Source organism: Coturnix japonica, chromosome 1 (genome assembly GCF_054131305.1).
Source record: "Coturnix japonica strain WE chromosome 1, WE-NBRP24, whole genome shotgun sequence".
NCBI lineage: Eukaryota > Metazoa > Chordata > Aves > Galliformes > Phasianidae > Coturnix > Coturnix japonica.
The window spans coordinates 63,774,188-63,787,030 of record NC_140663.1 but is presented as its reverse complement, the minus strand read 5'-3'; the positions used below and the strand labels follow the sequence as shown (position 1 = coordinate 63,787,030).

The 12,843-nt window shown below is 37.7% G+C and overlaps 1 protein-coding gene across 6 annotated transcripts in view; it reads left to right on the top strand.

Moving 5' to 3' along the window:
- Positions 1–12,627, top strand: part of PIK3C2G (phosphatidylinositol-4-phosphate 3-kinase catalytic subunit type 2 gamma) — a 270,420-nt gene extending 257,793 nt beyond the window's left edge. For all 6 annotated transcript variants that reach the window (XM_015867894.2, XM_085543196.1, XM_085543202.1 and 3 more), the window contains 2 exons: positions 6,409–6,534; positions 11,731–12,627. In XM_015867894.2, coding sequence (XP_015723380.2) covers positions 6,409–6,534; positions 11,731–11,883 — 279 coding nt within the window. In that variant the 3' untranslated portion in view covers positions 11,884–12,627. The remainder of the gene's footprint in view (positions 1–6,408; positions 6,535–11,730) is intronic.
- The last annotated feature ends 216 nt before the right edge of the window (positions 12,628–12,843 follow it).

The following is a 12,843-nucleotide window of genomic DNA, read 5'->3' as shown; positions in this document are numbered from 1 at the left end:
TTGGGGAAAAAAAGCCACCAATATCTGTGTAATTACTTTATCTGATTTATTTTCTGTTTTGTTTTGCCAGTAGTAGAGCATGTAGGGTGCACCATAGCAAAATAGTGGATTGTCTTCTTTTGTATTTGTTTGTTAGTTATTGAAAATCTGTTTTTTGTTTTAGTATTCTTTGAAATAATCTATAAATATTTTGTGTCAGGGAAATGAGAAGTGTAGCAGAGGAGTAGACTACAGCTGTTCAGTGCTTTGAGATATGAAAATCTCAAAGGAAAAAGAGGAAAGGATCTTCAGTCCCATGTTACAATTTATAAAGAAGTAAAAACAGAACCTCTTGTTCACTTAGTTTGTCCTCGGGGTGTATATAGCATTGTTCTATTTTGAAGGAACTTGTTGCTTTGTAGTAACATTATTTTAGTGATGATTATTTTCTGAGATCTGTAAATTTGGAGTTAGCCAAAGCACATGTTATGTTTTTCTAAAGCAGAGGCAGTAGTTGTTATTAAAGCTGCAGCTTGCAAAGGTTTAACTTTTCCTTGGAAAGTTACATGCCAATTTTACTCTGTTACTCAGAGAAAGACAGTGTGACAATCCTGATGCCTCTTCTGCATTTCTTACTAGTTTTAATCTAGTCAACTCCTGTTTCATGCAGGTTCCTGGGATAAAAGACCAGTTCTTCTGCAGTTTTTCTTTTTATTAATCCTCCTTGATTGGAAAATAATCAAGTCTACCTCATGTCTACAGTTAATATATAAATATTTTGCTTTAGAGTTTCAAAGTTTTTTGTTTTTTTTTTTTCTAAACATTTGCTATGATAACATGGTTTTATTTAAGATGTAAGGATATCTTCATGTTAAATGTTAAGGGATATTATAAGTACATTCTTCACCATATACAAGACAAAATCTGATGGCTGCGCGTGTAAGAGAAAAACAACAGATAAAGATAATAGATGGGAAAACAGAGAAAACTGAGTTAAAGCTACTGGACAAAAAGGAAGGATTTGTTTCCTTTCTTTTCATTTGGGGGAAGAAGCTGAGATGGGAACATTTCTAAAGCCTGAATTATTTCTTCTTCTTTTTCTTTTTTTTTTCACTGAAGGAGGGGAAAAGTGCAATTGAGATTTGAGAATGTCCAGGAAATTAATTTTGGAGGAAGAAAGGAAGTTATTTATAGAGGTGGAAAGGTGGCATTAGTTAATGCAAGTTACCTTTGATCATTTCTTTTTGTCAAGATAGTTGAAGGTGAAAAATGAGAAAAGAGAACAGCATCTGAAGCTATCAAATCTTCAGGAGCCATCAGTCTGTTTCACTCTGGGACAAAAGGTGGAAGAAAATATCTGCATGTCTAACACTAAGAGAAACAGATGAAGTAATGTAAATTTGAGGCAGTAGTCACTGAAAAACTAAATTTGATGTCACTTAGGAAGACATGTTTAAAAAAATAAAATAAAATTACTATAGATTATCAAAGTTTACTATTTTAACATCATAAAATTTTCCTTAAAATTCATAGGAGTGAAGCCTAGTATTCATGTTGTCATGCTAGTAGTTTAAATCTGGTAAATTTTGAAGTGGATGGCCCTTTCATCATGTTAACAAAGAATCCACTGCTAAGAGTTGAGGATGGTTAGTAATGACCGAGGGAGAAAAGTCATTAAGGTAATGTGATTCTCATGGAAAAATTAATTGAATTTCATCTATTATTTCCCAGATACAGCTAGCATATTTAAAATTAAATTACACAGGACATAACCTATCTATGTGGGTTTCTGTAAGCAAATATCAATACCTTTTGGTTTCAGAAAATAAAATTGGAGTGAAAAATGGAACACAGACATAACAGAGACATGTCTGTATTAGTTTTTCGGTATTGAATTACAGATGTGGAGAGAAGTAGATTCAGAGAATTATTTCTTTTCTTTCTGTCCCCCTTTTCAATATTTTCATTACTTTCTTTGTGACTTCAGTAGAAAATAACATCTCAAAAAGAAACTGGTTTTTTAAGAACATATGCAGAGAGTTATAACTGAGTTCCTCCTTTAGTCATTAGCAGGGTCAAGTAAACAGGTCAGTCTCTGAGAAAATTATACAGAAGAACCTTGTTTGTATATGGAGAAATTACTTGGAGTCTGCCTACAAATTCAACTCATTTGTTTTATTGGCAGATCAAAACCACTGTGGTGTTGTGGATTGTATTTGTCTGTTAGGTTTTTTTTGTCCATATGCATGGAAAGAAGATCTATGGCATTTCTGTTGTGAATTTACTTTTAAACCTTTGCAGCCTTGCAGATTTTTACTGCTGGAACTTGTTTACCAGAATACATAGTCAAAGAAGTAAGATCGTAATTAAAATTGGAAGTAACTTGGTTTACAGGAAATAAATTTACATTACGTTTGAGTTAATGAAATTATTAGAGAACTAAACATATACTGAATTCAATATTAGGCTGTTTTGTTTTTGTGGGTTTTTTTCTTCTGCTTGCTTGATTACAAATATAATCAAGCTGTAAGGGCTTTGCAAAGTAGTTGAAGTTCGAAAGGACATTCCTGTAGTACTGTTTGATTTCTCTTCTGGCTGGGACTGTGAACAGATGTGAGTCACTTCATATTCACATATTCTTCATGTTTATCTAAATTTATAAATCTGCCAGTGCAGTGTGTCAGAGGTGAAAGGGTAATCCAGCAGGTCTGTTCACTAAGTGTGACATTCTGGAATATGATAGAAGACATCATCTCTAGCAAGAAAACAGTTCTGATATTTTCTCCATTTTCCCTTGTTCAAACAAATGTTCAACTTGTATATGAAAGGCTGAGAAGGAACTAGTTTTCCCAAAAGTTCCTGAGTTTTAGAACAATTTACTTCAAATTTCACTTATTTTAGATTTTTAAAAGGTAACTGTAGGACATTCATCTCATTTTTTTCCTGTTGGAGACCATCTAGCAAAGTGCATCCCCTCCTCCGATACCACAAGAAGTCCCCTCTCAAGTTTCTTCACTCTTTCAGTGAAGGAAGTTCTCCATAAGAACTGATTCTGCTGTTGTGCTGGTGAGAAGCCAGCAACTCATTGCATGCAGCATCCAGAGTCTGCTCCTGTAAAGCCATGGCTGATGATGCTCATCCTCTAAAGTTTAGAATGGTGAGTTTGCAAGGGGATGAAGTCTTCTCTGGGACAGTGAGAGAGTTTTGTTAGATGATTTGTGTTGTATTAGGATTCTGGGGAGGGCAGTTGAGTGGTGGAGTATATGATCTGGCTTGAACAGTGCTCAGCTGAAGCTCCTTTATCCCTTGATGTCATAACACTGCCCCTGCAGAGGGAGAACTGGGACAACTGTGGAGTCTGGAGCGTGTCTTCCCTCTGCCTTCTCAGGAGAGAAAGAAAAAGTGGGAAAATATCTGAGAAGTGGGAAGAAAAAGAAAAATCAAACTGACAATGAAAACTAGGATCTCTAGTTGGAATTCAAGTGTCTGCCTTTTACATTACCTCTAAGAGTTTGGCGGCTGATTGCTGCTATTCATGAAAAGTGGCTTTGTTTTTAGTTCTGAAAGATCCCCGAGCAACTGCTCTGCCCTGAGTTTTCTTCAGTGAATTACTAAAATATTCTCTCTTTTGATATTCTGTCTTGACCCTCTCCTCCTACTCACCTCTTTCAACATATCTTTAACTGCTTTCAAAGGAGTACTGTGGAAGTAGTTTTATCTCCATGTTTCATAAGGCACAGTAGTACTGCAAATCCACTTCCTTGGATTTAAACTAAAAAAAGGATTCAGATTAGATGTTAGGGGGAAATTCTTTACTCAGAGGGCAATGAGGCACTGCCACAGGCTGCCCAGAGAAGCTGTATGTGCTTCATCCTTAGTGACATTCAGGGCTAGTTTGGATGGGGCCTGGGCAGTCTGAGCTGCTGGGTGGCTGTGTGGGTTTTAATGTCCCTTTCAACCCAAGCCATTCCGTGCTTCTATAATTCTGTGATTCTGGGAGTAGTATGCTGATTGAGGAAAGTGAGTTGTCCGAAGGCTAGATAATGAGCCAGAAGGAGACAAGGAGCAACTGTAAGGCATAGAGGAAATTTTATCTGACTTTCTTTCAACCCACTGTGTGTGCTTATGGTACACAGGTCCTGTTAAACCACCACACAGCAATTAGCTTGGGTTCTTTCCCTGGCAGGTGACTGTCAGGCTGAGCCTTTTTGAAATGCAGAATGTGCTGCCATGATCTGTGACAGTGCTGTCACAGGTGAGCAATGGGCACAGAGCAGACCTGTTTCAGCAGCTGGAAGAGAAGTGGAATTGGGTAGAGGCATTTGTCCTCTACATTGTCTCTGTTATCTTTATAGCCTCCTGCCTACCAGCCGGGCTTCTCAGCCCAGTGCCCTTTTCAGCTGCTGCTTACCTCAACTTTCAATATTAGCTTTGACATGGCCCCTGGTTAGACAATACAGCACTGGTATGATTTATAAAGCCTGACATTTTACAAGACTATCCCATTTTTATAGCATTTCCATACTTGAGATGGTTAAGATCCTTATGCTGGGCTGCAGCAGTTGTGCTGGCAATAACTCTTTTTGTAAATGTTATTCTTTTTTTGTGTCTGAAATGACCAATATCCATTGACCCTCAAGTTAGTATAGTGGTACTTATCTATTCACTGAGAAAGGAAGAGCTTTATTACAGATAGGATCCTGGTTACTTGGAGTAGTACCAGGCTACATTTTTTTTCTCTTTCCTGATTTTTAAGAGACCATTCAATTTACTGTTATTTGTGTGCCTTGACTGAAGTTTTAATATGGTCCCAGATCAATATAGATAGGCTTTTAAATTGATAGTGTAAGTTATAAATCCTGTGTTAAAAATATGGTACTCTGTCCTGGGAAAATGCCATTTAATGGCATTCTTATTTTGGTAGCTGAATCCCAGTTAACTTAATCCCACATATATTTTACATCAGATATACTTTGCAGAGCTTAGTGACAGTAACATTAATCATTCATATGGTGCTGACACTTTGTAATGATTTGAGCAGTACATCCCTTGATGCTGTATAACAATATTAGTCTTTCCAGTTGACCACATCATCTGCCTTGAAGGATCATTTCAGATAGCAAAAAACAGAGATTTGTTGTGCAAGAACTGGTTGCTCTCACATACAAGCACTGTTTTTCTTCCTAGCAGAGAGTTATTTTTTTCTAGGACACCAGCGGTGTCTCCTATCACAAGAAGATGTTGTTGATGATGTCTGTAGAAAGCCCCATATTTCTAGTCACATACTGTGAATAATCAAAATCTGAGAAACCACTTAATTTTGAGCCAGGAAAAGCTACAGTGGGAAATATAAATGCAGTGTTTGGCTTATGCTCTGGGTTCATGTGTTCCAGATATCTTAAGATCTCTTCATTTGCACATTCATTTGTATCCTGGCACTGGATTGCCTGGGAGCTGTCAGATCAGCTTGATGCCTAAAATAATGATAATACTACTGAAATTACTGATATTTTGATGGACACCCGTGTGTTTATGCCTGTTTATGTTTTCTGTTTGTATACTACTATCTTGCCAACACAAAAATATCTGCTAATTGTAAGCTAAGGCATATGCTGGGAGGATACCTTTTCCATAGTTATTCATCATTATACACTTTGCATGTTCCTTTAAAGCCTCTTCTACTACCAATATGTATTCTAAGTGACAATAAAGTTGATTTAGTAATAAGATTACAGCTGTCCAGTGGTTATCCAGAAGCTGTCCACCATAACTCCATCAATAACTTATGACTGAGCTGGTTAATGGGTTGGCTCTGATCTGGAGTAGCTCCCATAAACTGGAGTATCTGGAATACCATTAAGTAATTTGAACTTGAAAAAATAAAGAGAGTTTGCAGCTGTGTGATGGGAGAGATGGGGCAGGCTGTTATAAGAATGCTGTTCTGCCCATGTTGCTGCAGGAAGTATTTTTTGGCTCCTTTATAGTTAGTCATATGTGTTATGAAATACCCTTAGAAACAGACAGTTCTCAGTGTCAGCCCTGCTACTTAAGGGTTACAATCAATAGGAACTTTTTAGATAGAAACCAGTTTGCATGCATTACTTTGGAAAATGGAAGGCCTAGACATTTTTCAGTGTAAACTGAGTTAAAGCAGGTTGAGGCTTAAGGATTTATCAACCAGAAAATATTAAAGATGGGCAACTTCACATCTTTCTTGTGTGATTTCATTGATTTTTCCTGATTCAATATAAAGCTGAATTCTAAGAGTATCTGTTGTTTGTTGCATTACCACTCTGATTTAGCCAAGAGGACACTGAGGATGTGATATGTTTCTGTGTCTGCATAAAGTCCAGATTTCATTTGGTACTTCTTTATTTGTTTTCTTTGCTAGAACCTCGGTGTTCATATTTATGACCTTTTGTTTTTCAGCGCCTCCCAGATGGCTCTGCCCCAAGTGTGCATGCTGAATTCTATCTTCTGCCAGATCCTGATGAGGTCAATCGAAGGAAAACAAGAACAGTTCCAAAAACCACCAACCCCACTTTCAATGAAATTGTGAGTACTCTTCACTTTCTTCCATCATTTCTTATGCATTTTATTTTTGTTATTTTTTCTTGAAATAATACAGTGCGGCCCTAAAAGCTGTTACAAGTATGATCAAACAGAAAGAATATATCATAAGCTGAACTATAAATGGGAACAGTCCTTTCTTTTGCTTCTTTCTCAGCAGTGAGACGGTCTCGTTATGTGTTTCTCCTTGGGAAAGTGGTTGGATTATTCACTCTGTTTGGTCTTGTACTGTAATCACAGTTATATGATATCCAGATGAGTCCCAGTGTCACTGTACCAAAACCTAAACTGTTTTTAATTCAGATTTATGGAATAGCACGAAAAGCACTAATTGAACGGATGCTGTTACTCAAAATCACATTTGAAAATGGGCAACCAAATTGGTTGTCTCTGTCCTAAATGATAACACAATAATAAATAGCCCAGTCCTTTTTATGTCAAGACGCCAGCAGTTCACAGCCACATATATAATTATTTCACTTACCACTGAAGTGCTTGTGCCTCTGGGGTGAAAAGAAACATTTGGATAGAGAAATGTTTATCATAAAATGGAAAGCAGAATATCTCTATTCTTTTGTAAGAGGAGGTGAGATTCAAACAGTAGGTGGGATTGGAGATGATAAGTTTCGTGTAAAGCAAATCTCCTAAGGATCTCAAGGCAATTTACAAACATACTTTGAGCAGGCTTCATGGAAAGTACTGCCACTCTGTTCTGTTTCACAGATAAGATACAATTAAAATTAAGTTAGTTAACTGAGACTGAGTCCTTATCTTCTAGTTACCCCCTCCTGAGACTTTTATTTTTTTCCTTTTCCCACTTCTAGCTGATTACAAAGCTACCTACTTACACTGATGGCTTCCAGCACTGCTGTAAGGAGGCTCCTCCACTGCTTTCCTGCTCTCTATATTGTTGCAGAGGAATACTTGAAGGTTATTTGAAGAGAAGAAATAGAATTGTTTCTATATTAAAATTTCTTTAAAAATATCCAAAATGGGGGGCTGTTAAGAACCATCTAGTAACAGTGTTAAACAATTTTGTTTCTAATCACTGTTAGGCCAATCTGAATGCCATAAAATCCAAAATTCTCCATGCAGTCACACTGTATGTGCTGGGAGGGGATTTAATTGTGGTTAAGGATCATCCTTCTGCTGTTAAGATAAAATCCATGTACACTTAAATATCCTTTACTCAAAACTTACAGCCTTCTTCACAGATGCTCAGACTTTTTCACCAGGAGCTGCTAATCACAGTGGGGACATATGGATCTGCTGAACTTGGGCATTTCAAACCCAAAGCTTGTACTGTTAGCAGCTCTGCTCCTCCATATGTGATATCATTCTGTATGCATTTTCTGTCCAAGGCTGGTAGACTGAGGCAGAAGAAGCCCCAGGGAAGGAAAACAGCTAAAAATATAAGTCAGCTGTCTTTTAAGTTAGTTACTGTCCAAAATGCTGTGTACAGAAATGCGCTAGCCTTTTTTATGAGTTCATAAGTTTTTATTAAAGCCAAATGGCTGGAAGGAAACTGTAGATTAATTTCTCTCCATGTTCGAGACTGAGAAAATTCTGAAATGTGCTTCTCTTGGGTATTTTTGGTTTTAGTTTTGTTCTTTTATTGCTTATGACTGCCTACAGCAAATTATCAACCGTGCAAAAGTGCATTTTATTTTTGATTTCTACTCATATGTGAGAGTACAGATGCGAAGGTCCAGGAGGACCAGCAATAGAATGAACCATGCTGAATGCTTTGGAGTTGCTTTTAACAAGTGCTCCTTTTCTCTTGTTCCTGCATTTGGATTTCAGTTTGTTGCACTCATATTGGTGTAAAATTGAATTAAAAAAAATGATCATCTCAGAAAAATGGGATTGCAAAGTAAGGAGAAACAGAATAATATGCCAGCTGTTAGGCCATTGGCAATAAATAGGAATCACCTGGGAGATTCCAAATTAGTTTAGTGAAAACAAAGAAAAGTTAGAAAACTGAAAATAAGTCTGAATTATTTAAGTTTGAATTCTCACTGAGAAAAAGACCAATGTGCAGAACCAATGGCCGTGGGGTCTTTCTCGTGTGTCATGTTTGCTACAAGACATACTGCAAGTCCTCACACTCGCTGTGCCCTGTCTCTAAAGCACCTGCAGGTACACACTTTTAGAATGAGTGAACCTCCACAGCAAGAGCAAGTGTGCTTTGCCACAGGGAAGCCAGAGAAAGAGGGAATTCTCTCCATCCTGCACGTGGAGTAGAAGGGCAAACATAAACAAACACCTGGGCTACATCAGCCCTTGAGTGCTATTGTAGCTGCCTTCAGAGCAGGGAGCTGCTGGCATGCAGCAGAACTAATAGCCCAGGCCTAACAGGAGGAGGGGACCTGTGCCCAGAGCCACAGCAGATACCTGCAGCACTGTGCTTCAGTGCTGATTTGGATGGTTAAGGGCGAATTTAGAAAGTTTGGCATGGCTTCCTAAGGGGAAGCAACTGTCCCTCATTTGTGATTAAAATGCCATTAGATAATGTGCTTTTCTTTTTCAAGCCAAAAATACTTGAATTCCAGTTCTAGCTGTCCCACTGATGTGCCACATGCTACACACCTCCATTTGATCTGACTAAGAGGCAAATATTGTTACTAACCAATGATTTCAGTGTTTAACTGTCCTGATTGTGAAATTCTGACTGGGGGTATATTTCTTTTGTCCACATATAATTCACCTGTCTACAGGCTTTCTTCTGTCCCCACATCCTGACGATAATGGGAATTCAGCTGTAGCATCAGTTTAGAAACAGCTTTTGGGATCAGTTGAAAGCCACCAACATCACATTTTAAAGTCGTGTTTATATTGGTGAGAGATTATATCAAAGGACAGGAAAGCTGGATTTTTGTATTAATACACAGTTTGGTTAAATAGGCAGTCAGTAAACATAAAACTGAAAGGCACCTGGCACCACTGTCGTGACAGCTGTTCTAAACTATGATTTCCAGAGGTTTCCAAATTGACACATTAGGCTTACCAGACTGCAGCCTGATAAGACCTTTCAAGGAAAAGCCAGTAAAAAAGAACGATGGGACAGCTTTTCTATCACCAGTCCTGTGGCTGGTCACTCTTTCCACATCAGCCATCCCACTACACCAGGGAGCTTGTTCTGATGTCTCACCTGCCATGGACCAGAGCGCACTGTGGTCTCACAAGGACAGCCTGGTCCTGTTAGGATTGCCTGGGAGAACCAGCAATATCACACCTCCTGGGTACACCTGTTAAGTTCACCCTTTGGCTGCTCCGTGCAAAAGGAGTGCTGCTGGGGCTGAGCCTTTATGGAGTCATTTCTGGCTGAAGTGTTTCACTGATAACCACTGCTGTTCCTCACAGCAGGCAGAACAGGGAGTACTCTGAGGTCCAGCCCACAGAGACCCAGGCTGGGTGGGGTGGCTTAGTCTGACTTTCCTATTCATAGAGACTACGTCCGGGTTGCAGAGTAAATCCAGGCATGCTGCATGGCAAACTCACTGTGGTGATGTCACTTCTTGTGAAGTGACAGTATGTTACTGCATTTGCTTTTTAAGCTGCGTGGTGAGATTAAAATTTTAAGCATTTTCCATTGCAACTAAAATAGCAAAAACATTGGAAACACTTCCATCCATACAAATTTTAGATTAAATGCACTTCTCTAACAAAGCTTTCCTTTGAGGACTGGATCTTGCTGACAGCATTCTTTCACATTCTATCAAGCTGTACGCGGTTCACTCAGCAGTTTTTGATTAATGCAGAGACTGAAACGTAGGAGTCTATTCGGAATGCAGCTCATTCTTGTTAGCCTATCACTCCAGATTTACTTTTTAATTCAGAAACCACTGTGTTATCATTTCATAATTAATCCGTGTTCTCACAGCACCAAGGTAATTTCAAAGATACTGTTTTGAAACTATAGGCTTTAATAATTTTCTAAAGAGATGCTAAGCAAACTGTCATTTAATTTGAGAAGCATTAGCAGCACTTCTCGACTAACAGAAACATCCAGATTTAGTTGTTTCCACTTGCTAAATTGGGGCCAATCTCAGGCATGTTCCACACCCACAGCATCTACTGAGTAGGCTGAGCTTTCCATCATGTTAACAACTAGATAAGTCCCTTAAAAAATGCAAATGTTTCTTATAGTGGGCATATTTAGATACAGTTAACAACCAGGATCACATATACAGCTATTTTTATTGAAAAAATGTATGCAAGTTTCAAAGGAAAATTATTCTTTTTTTTATGATGTGGATTTCTGATCTAGAGCAGATAAGGAATTTTATGGAGGTCTTGGTTAGAAGAAAATCTAGGTTTGCTTAGGTGTGTTCCTTTCTAATTTTGGTGTGTAGAATGAGATTTAATCATGTTACAGTTCTAATAACAATATTTTGCAGTCCTGTGCATTGTGTGATATGCTTACATGAGATGTATGACTATATCATAAAGCTGCTTTGAGGCACTACTGAGCAACATGTAACAAGCAATATAATAATATAGCAAGTCACAAATAAAAGAAAAAAAAAGAGACATAATAACAGGGTTGCCTGGGGGCTTTGTTTATTTGTTGTTGTTTTCCCAGAACAGAAACACCGTTTTTCAAAGCATCTGATATGGACAGATAGATAGATAGATAGATAGATAGATAGATAGATAGATAGATAGATATTTAAATATATTAATCTGCACTTTTCCTTAATTACCTTCTCACACTTCTGTCCATGAGAAGTACCCTTCATCTTATTCTCTCGTCTGGAAAGCCAATAGTTGTATTCTTTGCTAGAGAGGTCTGTGGAGAGCTGATACATCTCTACATTTGAGTTAAAAGTCAGCCTTAGTTCAGATTTTCACATGGCAAATCATGCATTTGTATTTTTTTTTTATCAAGTAAAGCAGCACAGGTTTCAAGTTTGTTTACAAATGCTTGGTAATCAGACTTCACAAGCCTAAACTGGTAGCACCTCCTTTATATAAACTACATCAATCAAATGTAAATCTGAGCTGAATCCACTAACTTGAATTTGGCTCATAATTAGTAGCTTAGCATTCTGGAGGACAGCTTACAGTAATTATTGTAAAGTTATCGTCATCATCCGGAAGGCTGTACTGATGTGTTTTGCTTGACAAATAAATTCACAGCTTCATATTCATTTTCCTGTGCACTTTATGTTGTTTCAGGTTGTGTACAACAAAGTTATGCAACTTGAAGGCCGTATACTGAAGCTTGTTGTGAAAAGCAAAGGAACATTTGTGGGAGCTGTTAACATTCAACTGAGTAGAGTCCATTTAAATGAAGAAAAATGGTATCCACTGGGAAACAGTATAATTTAAATGTGGTCTAAGACAATTCAATTATTTATCCACTAATGTTTCTTTATTCCATTTTCCATGGTACATTTTGTCTCAGTTGCCCTCAAGAAAATGCAGTCATCTGCTGATCTCAACATTTCTAATCATAAGACAATTGTCTTAAAATTGCTACCATCTTCTTGCAACAGATTCCCGTGAGTGTGAGATTAAGAAATCATATTCTAACATGTAGGAGCATGCAGGCATTCCTATGACAGCAATCAAGACTTTTGTTCAAGTGAAACTTGTACTGTAAAAACTCTGAATTTAGTACACATCAAAGTGCGGGTCAGAGCCTAATTCTTTGCCTGCTAATTCCACTGATGGTGTTAAAACAACGCTGATAATGGTGTAATTTATCATTGTCCACTATGACCCACCGCATATGATGATTCAGCAGAGAGATCCATGGGAGGATTCCCTGGGTGCCAATGCGTTTCAGATGTCTAGCAGATTTCATGTTAAATCTTATGCAAATCCATACATTTTAAAACAAGCATACCAACTATCAATCAGGAACTTAACAACCTTTCACGGAAGACATTTTGTGCAGTATATGTTCGTGTTTATATAATGCAACTTTAAATCTCATATATTCATTTGTGAAAAAGTTATTTCAGCATTTCTTTTAATCTGACATCCAAGAAGCAGATACAACTGGTCGATTCTGAGAAGGGAGGAATGTGGAGCTAATCTTCTCAAATAAATAAAACATACTCAATATGAGCTTTCGGTGTTGTATTTATTTAAGATCATATTATAAAGAATCTTTTTTCACTCCTCCATTGCAATTCCTATTCTGTATATGGGAGTCTAGTCAATACATTCATTGACCTTAGGGCTACATATGCATGTACATAATGAATGTGAATTCTACCTTTGAGTTCACTGAGGGTGATTGTGGGCTCTGTTCTTCAAAGCATTCTTACCTAAAGCAAGGAA